Below are 16,541 nucleotides of genomic sequence, written 5' to 3'. Positions count from 1 at the left end.
TTGTGCCCTGTGCGAGTTAGCCTGCAGGTCCCGCCCTGGTCCCCCCAGGAGTAAAGGAGCGGGTTGTACCAGCCAGGGTCACAGCGGCAGCTGAAACTTTATAGGCAGGGCCCCTCCACCACCACCACCTACTTACTGATCCTTGAGTTAACCCCCAGACACTGGATTCTCAATTAGGAGCATCAGAGCCTGTGCCTGGAGAACTGCAGGTGATGGCATCTTCGGACCCCTGCGTTGAAATGGCAGCTGGGGGAGTGGCTCGTGTCTCAGAAAGATAGGCAGGGGGGGTGTGCCAGGTAAGGCCCTTTCCCGGCCAAGCTGGAGGGACCTTACAGACAGAGCAGTGACAGTAGGCAGGAGTCTGAGTTGAACAGCCACCTCCCGTGCCCTTGCTCACAGGCAGCCTGTACCTCACCCCCTGTGCAGAGACCAGCCTGCCTGCCCTCCCTACACCTCATCTTCCTACATGTCTCCTCCCCAGGTAGCAAGGGTCGCCTGTGGACACGGATGGTAGTCTTGTTGTATCGGGCTTGCACTGTGTTTGTGAAACACCTTCATACTTGTGTGGTGTGGTTTGTCTTTCTTTGGTTTAGTCTTGCATGCACTGCAGGTTTTGGTTACCTACTTGGGTTCCCAAAGCCTCCTTCCTAATCACCTTATGAATGGCATGGGCATAGCTAAGAGGCAATACTCTGGACTTATGTTTCCCCTTGTTCTGCTGTGGACTAGAATCAGCTGAGATTCCAACCAGAACCAGAGGATTAAAGCAGCCTTGCCTAGAGCCCCTCACCTAGAGCCAGTAATGCAAAGTGGGGATGGCTATGTCTTGTCCCGGTGTCACCTTAAATGGGTTGGGAAAGCGAAATGTAAAGCTTTTGGTGAAACTTCTAGATTAGCTGAGTTTAACCAGGGCTCCCTCCTATAGTCCTCTTGGTTCTTTCTTACAGTCCCATCTGCCAGCATGACCCGGCTCGCCCGATCACGGACCCACTCCACCTCGAGTAGCATCGGCTCTGGAGAAAGTGCCTTCAGCCGATCTGTCACCAGCAATCAGTCAGATGGAGCTCAAGAATCCTCTGAGTCTCCTGATGTTCTGGACAGACACCAGACCATGGAGGTGTCCTGCTAAGCAGACGCTCCTCCCCTGGACCATGCAAGTCCGTCCTCCTTCAGACAACCACTCCATAATATAACACTTCATCCAGCAAACTGGCATCTATCTATCTTTAAGTCTTGCATGGCCACTGACTCTCTCTTTCTGGTATCCTGGATTAATCATCCTCTCTGCCTGCCCGCCCCCCTTTTTGTATGTACCAAGAACCACTTCCATGCCATTACTGTAGCATTCCAACACCTTCGGCTGATCAGATCTCCACATCTTCTCTTGCCAGCTTTTCCCTGTGCTTTCCCAACTGTGTAGCTAAGATTGTTTGATCCTGATGTATGTGTGTGAGCACGCGTGTCTGTGTTTGTGTGTGCATAGTTCTGTGATTTTAGACAGGCTTTCTTGTAGAGCTTCTGCAAAAAACAAAAAAAAAGGGACTCTTTTTTTGCATTTTCGGTGGTGTTTTTAGGGGAAATATGCAGAACAGGTTTCTAGGTTGGGTAGGCCATTGCATCCTCTTTCGCTTCCATATTGGTCAACAAGATCTGCAAAGTGACTTCAGGAGAGAGCAGTTCTGAGGAATGTGGAAGATCATAATTCCTGTTTGGATTGTTGACTGTGACCGACAGAAGGGAGCCTGTTACATAGAGAAGCAGTCCGGGTGGCTAGCCACCTTCTCCTCTCCAAATGAATTCACATATACTATTCTGTGAATAAAAGGGAGGGATATGTTCTCTTAGAAGCCCATGAGTGATGAGGTTCTGATGCAACGTGGAGTTTTTCCCAAGGAGTGAGTGTGGCTTAATCACTGGACTTTTTCAGCACAGGAAGGGGAAAACGAAATTCCAGGCCTCTGCTCTGTCAGAACAAAACTGAGTCTCTGCAGCGTCTGATACCACATACCAGACGTCTGCAGGAAGCGCCACCCAGGAGGAACACTCTCCATCCCTCGATTGCCCCAGAAGGGAGAGGTATAGCCTGAAAATTATGTAGATGATGAGGAAATGGCTGGGGAGAGAGGAACAGTATAGACTTGATTTCAGCAGACTTAATGGAAGGTAAATGAAAGTCAGATAGAACCCATTTCTCAGGAAGTTATTCCTGTGAACTCCCTTTTGTAGGAGGGAAGGGGCCAATCTGTAAGGGCAGCCTGTCCGGGTAGAATTTTGTTCAGTCCGCTGCTATGTGAGGGAGTCACAGCCACCCAGAGAGTGTCACCAGGAGGAGGGTGAAAGCAGCTGCCACCCAGTAAGGGCCCAGCTTTGAGGGCATTCAGATGTTACATAGAGAAGGGTTACACAGTTCTGATCTTAGGAAGGGGCTTTTCAGATGTAGCATTTGCTTTCTGCTGAGATACGGAATGCGTTACTCTGTCAGAGGACAACTTTTTACGGATGATGAAATAAAGCTGTATATGTCTCATTGTTACATGGTGGCTGGTGTGACTTCTCTCAGGCCACTTCCTGGGGCTCAGGGGGGTACCGAGTGACTGCGTGTGGGCTCCGTTCTGGGCATCCTCACATACCTGATTATCCACTCAGCAGCACTGCCCATTTAAAGTGAGGAAACCAAGACCCAGGATAAATAATTTGCCCGAGGTCATACCAGTAAGCCAGCCGAGACTGAACCCTGAGTCCATCTGACACGCCTATGTTCCTCTCAAACCGAAAACCTGACCGTGAGAAGCCTGACCGTGAGGTGATGCGGGAGAAGCCGAGATCTTGGAAAGGCATTCTGCATCTCAGCTCTGCCCTCTTTGCGCAGTTGCCACCTCCCACCCCTCATGTAGTAACATGCAGCCACCTGCCAGGGCTCCTGCAACAGACCAGACTGTATTTCGCCAGAAGGGGCTGTCTTCATACCCACCAAGGACAATCTCAGGAGGCAGCCGTCTCAGGTCAGTTTTGAACGGTCCAGGGGCTGCGGCTACCACTACATCGAGGTTGCTGTGTCTGTGGCAGACGCTTGTAAAATGACTCAACCCTGTCCATCCTGGTAGAGGACAGGAAACAAATGCGTGTGGGCCGATACAGGTGACCGTGCTGAGGTCCTTACAAAACAGGCAGAAGCAGAGTTCCAGAGCTGGAGGTGGTCTCATGGGCACAGTTGCTCTACGAACCCACCTTGCTCCAGCTGCCTTGGCTACACATCGGCAGGGATGGTTGCCTGTTTCCCACCTTGGCTGTGTGCCTGGAGTCGGGCCCCAACTGGCTGGTCCTTACCACACTCATCCTCTTCTCATTTTCATTTCCTTTCTTCCTATTCAATATATTCCAAAAAAAAAAAAAAAGTTGGGGTGCCTGCTTTGTGAGAGGCAAGGAAGTGGCCAGGTAGATGCTCCCTACCCAAGATGATTGTGTGAAGCTTTTCCGTATAAATTGTCTCACCCAGGTCTCATGGCAACTCTGCAAAGTGGCAGTGTGTTTTACAGACAAAGAACAGCTGAGGAAAGTTAAGTGATTTGGCCAAGGACACCTAGCTAGAAAAAGTTCCCAGTTCTTCCAAAATCGATGCATTTTCATATTTTATTAACTACGGCCACGCCCTTACACCTTCCTGAATGTTCTTCCTACTGAGCCAGTAAGGTAGACCCTATTCCAGTTTTGTGGATGAGAAAACAGGCCCAGAGGTAACCAATTTACAAATGGTCAAAAAACTAACAAAGCAGCAGATCTAGGCTTTAAACTCTCTAATTCTCAGGTGCCTCCCTGAGTGGAACGGGAGAGGATATGGTGGGATTTTTTTGAGACCATAGATGGTCATTCCCTATTTCCTCGTTCATGGGCCTCTCCTTAAGGCCAGTCCAAAAGTCTGCCTGTCAGATGAAAAGATGGACATCGCGGTGGTGTGGAGGCAAGAGCAGGAGGGTGGGCCTGTGATCAGTTCCCTCCCAGCCACAGGCCACATCCTTGAGTGGCCGTCACCCACCCTAACATCCTGGTTAGAACCTCCACTCTGGCTCCCTCAGCTCTCCACGCCAGGTGCCGCAGGAGTTAAATCTCAAACCAGCCTTTCCCGGGAGAAAGGGAGAACCTGAGCCCAGGTGTGCTCAAGGCCCCAGAAAAGGCTGCATTGCCTGTGAAATAGCAGTTTTGCGTTAAAAGCATCTGTCTCCAGGATTGCTAAGCCCCGAATGGGGAGGCAGTGAATGGGTGGTTATTTAGATACTAATGAGCTGAGATTTTTATTAATTTAAATTCAAAAAAATTTTTGGTTTTTTGGCCACGCCACACGGCTTGTGGGATCTTAATTCCCCAACCAGGGATGGAACCCCGGGCCCTCAGCAGTGGAAGCGTGGAGTTCTAACTACTACACCACCAGGGAATTCCCTAAATTTAAATTTTAATGACTGATTTAAACATACTAATCAAAGGGGGTTCTATCAGAGATTCTTTATCCTAGCCGAGTGGTTCTTAAGTTTCGGGTGTGCGTCAGAATCACCCGGAGGGCTTGTGAAAACAGGTTGCTGGCCCCCTACCATGGAGTTTCTGATTGGGTAATGAGAGATGGAGCCTGAGAACTGGCATGTCTCACAAATTTCCAGATGATGCTGAGGCTGCTGGCCTAGGGACCACACTTGCGGAACCACTGTCCAGGTCCTGCTACACAAAGTATGATTCCCGAACCAGCAACATGGGTATCGCCTAGGAGTTGTTAGCAGTGCAGAATCTTGAACCCCACTGAACCAGAATCTGTTTAACCAGATCCCCAGGATATTCCTGTACACATTAAAGGTTGGGACACTCCAAGGCAGTGCTTCCCATACTTGCTAGTCAAAGGAATCTCTTGGAGTGTTTAAGGTTCAAATTTTGGGGCTGCTCCTCTGGTGACTTGGATTCAGAAGATGTGGGGGAATCCCAGGAATCAGACTAACAAGCCCCTCAGGTGATTATAATAGACCAGGTAAGCATGGGAAACTCCTGCTCGTTTAGCTTGGTTCTGTGTTCCTTGGATCAGACCAAGCCACAAAGTCAGAGAGAAACCTCTCCCTCCAGGATCATGACGAGGCAGCTGCTTCTCCCCCACAAACAGGAACTTGGGGAAGGTGGCTCCTCGATGGTCTGTGATGCCGTCAGAGGAAACGGGTGGTTGTGAGAACCACAGAGCCTGCAGATGTGAGCTGGGAGCCCCGAGGACCCTGTGACAGAGCTTGAAGAGCCCTGGGCCTGCTTCCTGGCCAGCCAGTTGGAGGTCTCTAAGGAGCATGGCGCTCCTGTCCCATCCCCGGGGTACAGACTGCTGACCACAGGCAGATGCCAAGCTCCCCAAAGCAATATCGAGAGCCTCTCCCTGAAGACTCCCAGGCTGAGAGGGTCCCAGGTGACCTAGGACTAAGGACATTGGCGGACTTCCAGAAGGGGCCGCCCAAAGCCCTAACCTCTTCAGCTAAAGCATGCGTCTTAGCCGAGCCCCTGCCCCAAGCCTCTGATGACAGGAAAACAGTAAGTATGCTTGCTTTTTGTTTTCCGACGGCCTTGGGACTGTGAGGAAGGATGGTCCCCTCAAGACTGGGAGTGGGCTTTACGGTTGGGACAGAGCGTCAGTGGATAAGAGGAGTCTAGATTATAACTTCTGAAGACACGTTCAGCTCTAGAGTCTACAATTCTTCTTAAAAGGGTGATCTTTCTCAGTTGAAAGGGAGGGAGGTCTCCTTTCAGCTCAATCCAAATTTATCACTTACGCCGCCACTGAGAAATTATCTGCAGAAAATTATCTTCAGAAAAACACAAAAGACGCGGACTGTAGATCCAGCTCTGCACTAACCAGCTCCGAACAGTGAGACGAGGTCGCTCTCCCTGGGCCCTGGCCCTTGTTTTGAACGGCATTCAAACCCTGCCGACCTCTCAAAGGGTCAAGTACTGTGGTCGAAACACCAGATGTTCCACGTGCTGACCGCGGCTGCCTTTAACTCTTCGCTTCCGCCCATGCCTGGGTCCCCTAGAAAGTGCCTACCTAACATGTAGTAAGTTGTTCAGATACTTAGACAATTATGATTAGATTCTTAAAAGTTGGGGCCAGTACTATCCCCCCCTTCTAGGTCTGCCCGCCCACGGTCTTCACTAGAAGGCCTCCTGACGTTGATGGGACCAGGTGAAGGGAGCTGGCGGAGTGCTGGGGGCTCTGCCGGCCTGAGTGCAGGGTTCTCCTGCCTCTCGGGCCCAGCCCTCGGCACCACCTGTAGCGGGGAGAAGTCTCTGGGTTCAGTGTGGTTGGTGACTGTCTTGCTGAAGCAGGGGAAAGGAGACTAACCTCTGCTGAGCACACACTCCGTGCCAGGCCCCTCAGCTGCTTCTCATAACCCCATGGAGTCGGTATTATCCCAGATTCACCAGTGAGGCTCAGAGAAGTTACACGCTTTGCCTGAGGTCACACAGCTCGAGCTTGGTTGGTCTGAATCACTCGTGCTCCCCAGGAGTGATCTCTCCCAGGGATTTTCTGGACCCCTGTCTGCATAGTTAAGCACTGAGCATGTGCCCCATACCCAAGGGGAAAAGACTGTTGAAAACCTGGCCTGAAGGGGTGCCTTGGCATTGAGGAAAGCAGAGACCCCAGGAGGCAGCAGCGCCATCTCGGGCCGCCAAGGCTTCAGGATCCCAAAGTCAGAGCAGGAAGTGGCTGCCGGGAGCCATTCCCTAATTGTGGGCCTGTTTTGTGTTAAAGAGCTCTCCTGTCCCGTGAATACGGAACTCCCCCGGGAGGCAGAAGCAAACATGCCGTCATCCGCATGTGGATGGCACGAGACTACAGACAGCTGTTCCATTCTCCAGGGCCGGATCCTTGCTCCTCAGACAGGAAGGCCCGTGAGGCCATGGGAGTCACTTCACCATCATGACGGACACCCGTCCTCACCCAGGTGTGGGAAAAGGGTCAAAGGCAAGGACGGAGCCTGCTATGTCCCTAAACTGGTATAATTATGCCTTGTTTCTAACGAAGAGACTGAAAACCGTCTGAAAGAATGAAACCATCTCCCTACAACATCTTAATACGTATAGTGTTTGAAAAAATCGGCATTACCCTGGAAACCTGGGAATTTAAATTATTCTAAGGATAAGACACCTGTCCAAAGAGCTGATAATCACTTCGTCTGTTTAGATAATGTGTATCAAGTACCTTCTGTGGGTGAGAATACTGAGGAAATGGGCAGAGAGGTCCTTGTTCTCAACAAGCTATAGGATAATGACTCATTAAACAAGCACCCAAGTATGTGAATAATTAAAACTTGGGAAGAGCACAACAGGGAGCCCCGAGAGGGAGAAAAGGGAAGGTCCCCAGGAATGGCCTCTGGGGAAGTGACACTCGGAGTGTGAAAAAGGAAAAGCAGGCCCTGACCTGGCTCTTCACATGCGTTATCTCTCAGACCCGTATGGTGGGTGTTGTTATCCCCATTTTTCAGATGGGGAAATGGAGGCAAAGAGAGGGAAGTGGTTCGACAACCAATCCTGTAAAGGCTTGCAAGTTATCACTGTCGTACAGTCGCCCAGGTGTCTTACTTTGCCCTGTGACTCCAGTAACAGTGTGCTCAGTGTCACCTTAGCACGTGAGACATGCCAGCCAGCTCCCAAGCCCCCTCAGATCCCCCTTGCCCACCTAGCCGTGGGTCCCGGTGTGCCTAGAGTGAACTCTGTCCTGTCACTGGCCCCTGCCACCCAGTGGCAGAATGTGATCCCAGGTCAGGCAGTGGTTCTGAGTAGCCATAGGAATGATCAGCTAGGGCGGGGGGATTCGGGGAAAGCTTCCTGGAGAAGGGTGGGATCCAGACAGGCCCGAAGTGGAAAAAGGGTCTTCCAGTAATGGGAGAGGGCCTCACACACGCAAAGGCCCAGGAACAAAGAATGGAGCACGGCTACAGTGTAGAAGAGATGGGAGGCAAAGAAAACAGGGTCCGGTTTGCAGAAAGCCTTAACAGTCTGGTGGAGGGGCTGGAACCTGGTCCTGATGGGAGGGATCTCATTTGCTTGTGTCAGCAAGGAGGTCAGGAGGGCTGAGCTGGGGAGGGAGGGTGTCTGGGCACCAGGCTGGGAGCCATGGCTCTGTCCCCATCACAGCATCTCTTTCAGATTTCTCTTGGTGATGCACTTCTGGGTGTTCTGCTGAGGAACGATGGGAAGTCAGCCCAGCAGGGGCAAAGCCCTTCCAAGCCCAAGCCTGAGCCCCTGTGTGCAAGGCCAGGGGCCTGAGCCCATGCAAGCAGGTAGGCCGAGGGCCCCGGGGCAGCCAGGCCCTTCCTGAGCAGCCACTCCAGCCTCAAGTATCAATGAGGACCTGCTGTATACCAGGACCTCCCCATGAACCACACAACCGGGGTCCCTGCTCTTAGGAAGCTTATATATTAGTGGTCAGAACATTAAACCAGATGAACTAGAAAATGTGAGAGTGACCAGAACTAACCAGGAGCGTGTGATGGTCCCCCAGCCATCTCCCATGGCTTCCCTCCTCCTAAACCAGTTTATCCAGAGCCTGAGCTGCAACCCTAAGACCAACCCACATCCATAGCTCTCCAAAGCTGCACCGTCCATTACGATAGCCACTAGCCTTATGTAGCTATTTCAGTTTAAACAGAAGTTAATTAAAATAAAATTAAATGAAATATTCAGCTCCTCAGTAACACCAGCCATATTTTAAGTGCTCTCCAGCCATTTGAAGCTAGTGGCTACCTTATTGGGCAGTACAATTATAGGACATTGCCATTATCGCAGAAAGTCCTACTGGACAGAAATGCTCTTATCCTGAGAGGTGCTGTGAAATACTTGAAGCAAAATAGAGCTATGATGATTGGAAAAAATGAGTTCATGCAATGCATGGGCTGAACCTGTAATTGTGGTTTTCTGAGGCAGTCCTGACTAAAAAAATGCCAGTTTTTAGGACGATTAGACAATCAAAGTATCCTGCAATATCTAGTACTTTGGTGTCAGAGCTACAGCCCCAGTTTGTTTCTTGTTCCCTGAAACAGCCCACAAATCCTTTCTCAAATCACATTCTGATTTGGTTTCGATAATGTATTTGTCAGGGTTCCCCAGAGAGACAGAACCAGTAGAATGTGTGTGTGCGTGTGTGTAAGAGAGAATTTATTTTAAGAAATCGGCTCACACAGCTGTGGGGTGGCCAGTCTGAAGTCTGCAGGGCAGGCCAGAGGGCTGGAGACCCAGGGAAGAGTTGATGCTGCAGAATTCCACAGTGGAGTCTGGAGGCAGGATTCTCCCTTCCTCAAAGGACCTCAGTCTTTTTCTCTTAAAATCTTCAACTGACTGGATGAGGCCCAGTCACACTGTGAAGGGTAATCTGCTTTATTCAAAGTCTACTGATTTAAATGTTAATCTCGTCTCAAAAATAGTGTCACAACAACATCTAGACTGGTGTTTGACCAAATATCTGGCTAGCCACGTTGACGCATAAAATCAGCCATCAGAGATAACAAGATTACTCTAAACCAAGCAGCACTTCTAGGAGGAAGGATACAGACACACAGTTAACAGAAGTAGAAGACTGCAGAGCCACACTGGATATCTGTGTTTGGCAGGCTCCCCCAAACTGAAAAGTCCTCTGCAATGGCTGGGGCTTCCTTTCTGCTCCTCAGCCCCCATCCCCAGTATCCACCTTTCTTTTTCTTAAATACTCTTATTTTTTATTAATTTTTTTTCTTTTTGGCCGTGCTGCACAGCACGTGGGATCTTAGTTCCCCGACCCAGGATCGAACCCGCAGCCCCGTGTTGGAAGCGTGGAGTCTTAACTACTGGACGGCCAGGGAAGCCCCAATATCCTGCTCCTCTCTTTAACGGCAGCCTCCCCTAGCCCCCTTGGTCATCGATCGGCACCCTGGACCCTGTAGGCTTCTGCTGGGGAGGCAGCTGCCTCCTAGCCACACCGAGTGTGCACCGAGAGCCTGGGGCCCAGCAGGCCCTGCAGGAAGAGATCTGGAAACCACACAGACCCCCATCTCATTTCCTCTGAATCTAGCCACAGGCAGCAGCCCCGGGGCTGCTCTGAGTCATGCCCAGGATGCTGAGGCGGTGACCCCCCGGCAGGTGTCCTGGGGCCCTCCTTGCCTGTGGGAACTGAGGGGCACTGTGTTCCCCTCTCTGTCAGGGTCTCCAGGGGACGAATGGGCTTCTCTCAGTACTTCTACCCCTGGTCCCAGCAGGAGCATGGATTCTGGGCAACTCCTTTGTCCATCAGCCTTGCATCCATCCAAAATCTACGAAGGTTCTACCCCATGCCAGGCCTTGTGCCAGGGCCGGGGGACACAGTAGTGGACAAGACGGACACAGTCCCTGTGTTCAGGGACAGTCAAACCTCAGAGACAGGTGCTAAACCAGTAATCAATTACAACTGTGTTAGATTTTGAGGACAGTGTTTTAAGGGACTCTGACCAAGAGTGTGTGCTGAGGGGCTCATCAGGGAAGAGACGTTTCATCCAAGGAGTGAAGGATGAAGGTGACTCAGCCGCCGGAGGGGACCCATCAGGGGGACAGCATGTGCAGCTCAGTGGCTCCTGGGGTGCAAGGCCAGGGCTTCCAGGAGGGGGAGGGGCCCTTCTGGCCACTGGCTCTGTTCTTGTCAGAGGACACCCTCCCCAGACTTACTTGTACCGTGTATTTGGGCATCAGGCAGGCATTTCCCTGCACCGAGGGATGGCCAGGCCCTACGTTCTGAGAAGCTCCTGTCGGGGGTCTCCATGTGTGTCTGGGAGGACATGTAGGAACTGGCCCATTTCCAGAATCACAGTCTCATTCTGCCCATGTCCCAGAGGCCCTCAGCCCACATAGTGTCCAGCTCTGTGTCTGCCCCACCCATCCCCTGGGTCCTTGTCTGTCCTCTGCTCTCCCTCCCTCACTTCCTGGGGCCCCAGCTCTGTCTAGAGGGCCTCACAGAGGCCTCTCAGCCTCTGAGGAGCATCTGTGAGGCACATAAACCTTTCTTGCTGACCTCACTGCTTCTCATAGCCTAATGCAGAGACCCCTACTGAGATGGGGCCTAATGCAGAGACCCCTACTGAGATGGGGTAGGAGGAAGAGAAGGGAGGGCGCTGGGGGGTGGGTGAAGGGTGCTCTGCAGCCCGTGTGTTTTCAGGACAAGTAGGCCTGGACAGGCATCAGGAGGTCTAGATGGTCGGGGCAGGCTGGTCCCGGAGTTGGGGACGAGGGGATGAGCATTCTGTGCTAAGGGAGCCGCTTCCTGCCTGCTGTCCAACCTCTGAATTGGACCTCAAGGCCATCACGTGCTCAGGACCAGTCCTGGTGTGATGGGGTGGGGTGTGGCGGCTTGGTGTCCTGTCTCTGTGACTCCCTCTCTGAACGCCAGCCTCCTGGGGAGTCTGGGCCTTTCAGAGACGTGCTGCTGCTGTCCAGCCCAGTCCCCCGACCCTGGGCCCGTGGGAGGACAGGGACAGGGTGATGTGGCATAGGAGCTGTGCCCGCCCTCCCTGGCAGACTGCCCCGTGGAGCCTCGGTTGCCTTGCTGTGCAATGGGGCTGAATGGAGGTGACACATACAGCACCCGTCAGGCCCTGACACAGAGCAGGTGCTCAGGAAGAGGTGGCAGGTGTGTAACCAGGACACTTGACTGAGACACACATTCCTGCTGGGCGTCTGCTCTGGGCCAGGCCTGTCCCAGTGGGCCCTGGGGCTGCACCTCTTCTGAGGGGGCAGCACAGACCTAACGCCTGTCGCTCTGGACAGAGGTCACAGGAGAGCCACTCTGCCCACGTACACGGCACTCCAGAGTTACAAAGCCCGTCCAGGTCAGTGATTTCCTGGGCCCCTCCGGGAGCCCTCCCCCTCCCATGGCCGCCTCCCAGCCCCTCAAAGCTAGTCCATCTGGTGGCCACCTCATCGGTGCCTTTCAGAAGCTGAGCTCAGAGATCCAGGCTGATACCTGCTTAGAGCTGTCGGCTTTAAGCTTGCTGAATTCCTTTATCAGAATCTCCTGTGACGATCTGTATAAAAATGGGATTGTAGCCAGGAGCCCCACTCCTCTTGCCACACCAATCCTTTCCCCGAGGGGCCCCCAAGAGATGTCTGGGCACCCCCAGGGCTCTGCAGAGCCCTATGGAAAAGCATCAGATTCCGGGTTGCCATCCCAGGATCCCAGCAGACATGCCGCCCTAGGGTGCCCGTGGGAGGATTGATGGTGGGAGCCCAGCCTCCACTGGAACTCTCGTCTGGCCAGAGGGTGACCATCTCTGTCCCTCCATCCAGAGAGGAGCAAGGCCAAAGCTGTGGCCTTGGGCAGTTTCCCGGTAGGCGAGCAGGCAGAGCTGTCTCTGAGACTTGGGGAGCCATTGACCATCATCTCTGAGTAAGTCCCCCCGAGGGCACGGGGTGGGGTGCTCTCTCCCCTCCCCCGATCCCCGAAGACGCATTAGTGGGAGGAGGGGCCCCTTCCAGGGGAACAGAGCATGGACTTTTGTGCTGAGCTCACACAGCACTTTAATGGTGGGATTTTAGGCAGCTTGACACACCTGTAGGGAAAAGCAGTGGGTGTGCAGGGCCTTGCAGGGGGGCCCTGAATCAGGCCATTCACTTCCCAGAAGGTACCCAGACTGGCTGGTGCAAGGAAACCTGGGAAACTCAGGAGGGATGGGTGGCCGCAGGACCTAACCTGGAGGGTCCTTGTGAATCCCAGATGAGCGGTGCCCAGGGCCTTGGCCCTTCTGAGAGGGGTCCCCTCGCCCTTCTCTCTCCAGGGATGGAGACTGGTGGACGGTGCTGTCGGACATCTCAGGCAGAGAGTACATCTTCCCCAGCATCCACGTGGCCAAAATCTCCCATGGGTGAGTTCACACCCCAGGCCCTGCCTCTGGGGAGCTTCCTGCTTTCTCCTCCCACAAGTGTAGTTCTTCACACCCAGTCTTATGCTGAGCAAAGCTGGGGTCAGGGGAAAATCAGGCCCAGACCCTGCCCTCCAGAGGAGCTGACGACTGACTCAGGTCAGCCTGTGAGACATGGGAGCCCAGAGGAGAGGGCTTGGCAAGGCCTCATGGAGATGTGGCACCTGGGCTTTGGAGGGTGGCCGGGAATCTGGTGGTGGAGAATGCTGGAAGGGACTTGCAGGAGGTGGGGACAGCCTGCATAAATGTCCCCAGAGAGCCTCCTCGGGCTGCCCTTCCAAGAGGCACTTCCTCAGGAGGGCTGGACTCGGGGACGCAGGGTCTCTCAAAAAGTATGAGCCATCCCTTGCCCAGAGTAAGTGACAGACTGACTCCAGAGCAAATTCTATGTCGAGAGAGAAAGGCAGTGAATAACCTGGAGCCAGGGACATGTCACTGTGTGTGCTGTGACAGCCACGCTTCAGTTCTGAGGAAAAGCACGGCTCCCACACTGGATGGCCTTCCTTTCTGAAGCTCGTGGTATGTCTGGCTCTGAAGCAACATAGGATCCTGAGACATGTGGACACATCACAGAATCAGCTCACGTCTCCCAGTGGTCTGGGCCTGCGGGGCAGGGTTTTGCCTCCACAGCCTGGCGTGAAGTTTAAACAGAGGAAACACCGACTACCTCTAAGAGTCCCCTTTCCTTGCCTGTGCTTCATTTATAGCCTCGATTTTCATAAGTCGTATGAATGATGTATTTTATTTACTATAAAACTAGGCTCAGTTTGCTGCTGGCCCCAAGAGAATCACAGCTTCTCTACTTTATTTACTTGGAATCAACTCAGCCCTGACTCTGGCATTTCACAAAATGACAGGGAGGCAACCATTTCCATCAAATTGGCTTCTGGAGGCTTTGCCTGGGACCCCCGGACATGACTCTGGGGACAGTGAGAAGCTGAGGGACTGTAAACCAAAACATTCCTGCGCGACTCCGTGAACTTCTCACTGCAGTGAAGTCCTTCGTGGACACACATAGGTGAGGGATTAAGTGAAGAGAGAAAAGGAAGGTGTGGGCTCGGAGTTATCAACAGTCCCAGCATTGGAAGAGGCACGTATGGCTGTTGATGGGCTACGTGATTTTTTTCCAAAATTTTAGAATGTCTTGAACATTCTAGTTCCAAACTTTCTACCCACACATAAGCTACAGTGGAAGTTAGATTTCAGTGATAATGAGTAGATGTTCACCTGCATACCTTTTGGCTACAAAGTTAAACTTTAAACTGTTGAAATAAAATATTTACCAAAACTAAAAAAAAAGAGAGAGGCAATTCTTGGAGAGGTGAAGGCTTAGACAGGTGAGTGGATGGTGTAGGGGTGCTGGGGGGACTGGGCAGTGAGAGGAGAGGGTCTGGGATCACCCAGACCCTGGCCACTTGGGAATGAGATCTTTAGTTAGAAAAGGCTGGGGCTGACCCCATGAGATGGTCCTGGCTCCAGGGGCCTCGGAGGACAAGGACAAAGCTGGGGGCCCTGAGAGACCTGAGGCCAGCTCTTCATGGGACGTTTGGAAGTCTGAGGCCCACAGAGGGAAGAGAGGTTCCAGTAGAGTCTTGGGCCACCCACCCCCAGGCTGACCCCCGACCCTCTCTCTGCTCATCTCCCAGTCCCCAGGTGGTTATATGAGGGCCTGAGCCGGGAGAAAGCTGAGGAACTTCTGCTGCTGCCTGGAAACCCAGGAGGGGCCTTCCTCATCCGGGAGAGCCAGACCAGGAGAGGTGGGTAAGCTCAGCCTGCCATGGGCTTTTCCCTTTCATGCCAAGAGCCAGGTGTGATGTGACTTGGGGATAGAGGTAGGAGGCCACATGTGGAGGGCTGGAGACCTGGCCTTGGAGTCGGGCAGTCTGGCTGACTGACCACATGTTGCTGCCGTGAGAGCCTATCAACAATGGGGCAGGGCTTCCCTGGTGGCACAGTGGTTGGGAGTCCGCCTGCCGATGCAGGGGACACGGGTTCGTGCCTCGGTCCGGGAAGATCCCACATGCCGCGGAGCGGCTGGGCCCGTGAGCCATGGCCGCTGAGCCTGCGCGTCCGGAGCCTGTGTTCCGCAACAGGAGAGGCCACAACAGTGAGAGGCCCGCGTACTGCAAAAAAAAAAAATGGGGCAATAACCTGCATTTCTAAAAGTGGTGTGAATTGCCCACGGGAGGGATCCAGCTCAGCCAACACTTTAGCAACCAGGACTCGTAACAGAGTATAGTCACAGGATTTCTCTGCCTTGACCAGCAATGATTTCTCCCTCCCCAAGACACAGCATGACCCTGATCTCTTGACAAGGTCTCTGTGCTTTGGGTCACCAGCCAGTCGGAGCCAGAAAACCCACTAGGAGTCACCTCATGACCTTCCTCTCTGTGCTGTGCAGATGGGGAAACAGAGGCCCACAGAGGGATAGGGACATGTCACACTGCACGTTCATATGGGACTTCTCCCACCCCAGGTGCAAACAAAACACGAAGTCGAGTCTGTCTCTGATGCCCCTGCTTCTCTCTGAGCTGCCCTGAGTCCCTTACAGCAGGGACAGAGAGGGACGTTGAAGGAGTGGCAGTGCCCTCGTTTATGTTAGGCTCTGTAAATGCCTTCAAACAACCCTGTGGGGATTGTACTTCCGATGTCCCCATTTTACAGATGAGGAACTGGAGATTTTGGGGAAGAGAAAGGATTTGCCTGGGGAGACACAAGCTAATAAGTGCAGAGCTGGGATTCAAACCCCGCTGAGGTTCATCGCACTTCAGACACCCAAGAGAGGCCCACCTGTGACAGTAATGGCAGCATTACAAGCACAGGGGCAGACTAGGGAGAAGCTGTTCAGGAGTGAGGACGGGCTGCCTGTGCTTCCCTTAACTGAACTCACTTTGATGCATCATCAGGGTCCTTTGCTGTCTACTCAGTCTCCCTCCTGGGGCCCCTTCCAGTGCGTGTCTTTGCCTCTCCTTCCCTTCCTTTGGGAGCCCCCTGGGTTGACCTCTCCCCAGCCCCTCCTACTATTTTCCAGGCAGCGCCAGCATCTCTCACATACACCCATAGGCAGGCCAGGGTGGGGGGCTGACTCAAGTGCAACAGCTACAAACAGGAAACCAGAGCGGTGCTGTTGGGGGCGGGGGCACTGTAGACCGGGCCCCAGTGAGTGTGAGAAGCCACAGGAAGTGCTCCGTGCTCAGCTGCCCCTCCCACACCCCTTCTCTGGCCTGGTTCAACCCCAAGAGCATAGTGACCGAAACTTATTGCCTCTCTGAGCCCCTTTTCTAAGAAGGCACATATACAAGAGAACTGGTGGAGAAATAAAAGAGAAAGCAGATAAGAATCCATAGGATCTTTTTTTTTCCTTGCAGTTTTATGGAGACATAATTGATACACAGCACTGCATAAGTTCAAGGTGTAAAGAATCCATAGGGGGCTTCCCTGGTGGTGCAGTGGTTGAGAGTCCGCCTGCCGATGCAGGGGATACGGGTTCGTGCCCCGGTCCGGGAGGATCCCACATGCCGTGGAGCGGCTGGGCCCGTGAGCCATGGCCGCTGAGCCTGCGCATCCGGAGCCTGTGCTCCGCGGCGGGAGAGGCCACAGCAGTGAGAG

At 53.1% G+C, this 16,541-nt stretch overlaps 2 protein-coding genes across 5 annotated transcripts in view; both read left to right on the top strand.

Moving 5' to 3' along the window:
• Positions 1–2,533, top strand: part of NDRG3 (NDRG family member 3) — a 77,494-nt gene extending 74,961 nt beyond the window's left edge. For all 3 annotated transcript variants that reach the window (XM_024743162.1, XM_024743165.1, XM_024743163.1), the window contains one exon: positions 948–2,533. In XM_024743162.1, the coding sequence (XP_024598930.1) occupies positions 948–1,129 (182 nt within the window). In that variant the 3' untranslated portion in view covers positions 1,130–2,533. The remainder of the gene's footprint in view (positions 1–947) is intronic.
• A 2,696-nt stretch (positions 2,534–5,229) lies between these two features.
• SLA2 (Src like adaptor 2) overlaps positions 5,230–16,541 on the top strand; it is a 24,339-nt gene continuing 13,027 nt past the window's right edge. Inside the window, exons 1-6 of one of the 2 annotated variants that reach the window (XM_024743292.1) lie at positions 5,230–5,547; positions 6,767–6,959; positions 8,164–8,297; positions 12,301–12,400; positions 12,789–12,875; positions 14,586–14,689. In XM_024743292.1, coding sequence (XP_024599060.1) covers positions 8,207–8,297; positions 12,301–12,400; positions 12,789–12,875; positions 14,586–14,689 — 382 coding nt within the window. In that variant the 5' untranslated portion in view covers positions 5,230–5,547; positions 6,767–6,959; positions 8,164–8,206. The remainder of the gene's footprint in view (positions 5,548–6,766; positions 6,960–8,163; positions 8,298–12,300; positions 12,401–12,788; positions 12,876–14,585; positions 14,690–16,541) is intronic. The other variant, XM_024743291.1, reaches the window with a different exon arrangement.

This window comes from Neophocaena asiaeorientalis, unplaced genomic scaffold (assembly GCF_003031525.2).
Source record: "Neophocaena asiaeorientalis asiaeorientalis breed wild unplaced genomic scaffold, Neophocaena_asiaeorientalis_V1.1 scaffold82, whole genome shotgun sequence".
NCBI classification, from domain to species: Eukaryota; Metazoa; Chordata; class Mammalia; order Artiodactyla; family Phocoenidae; genus Neophocaena; species Neophocaena asiaeorientalis.
Note: the sequence above shows the minus strand (reverse complement) of the source record. Positions and strands in the feature narration are given on the sequence as shown.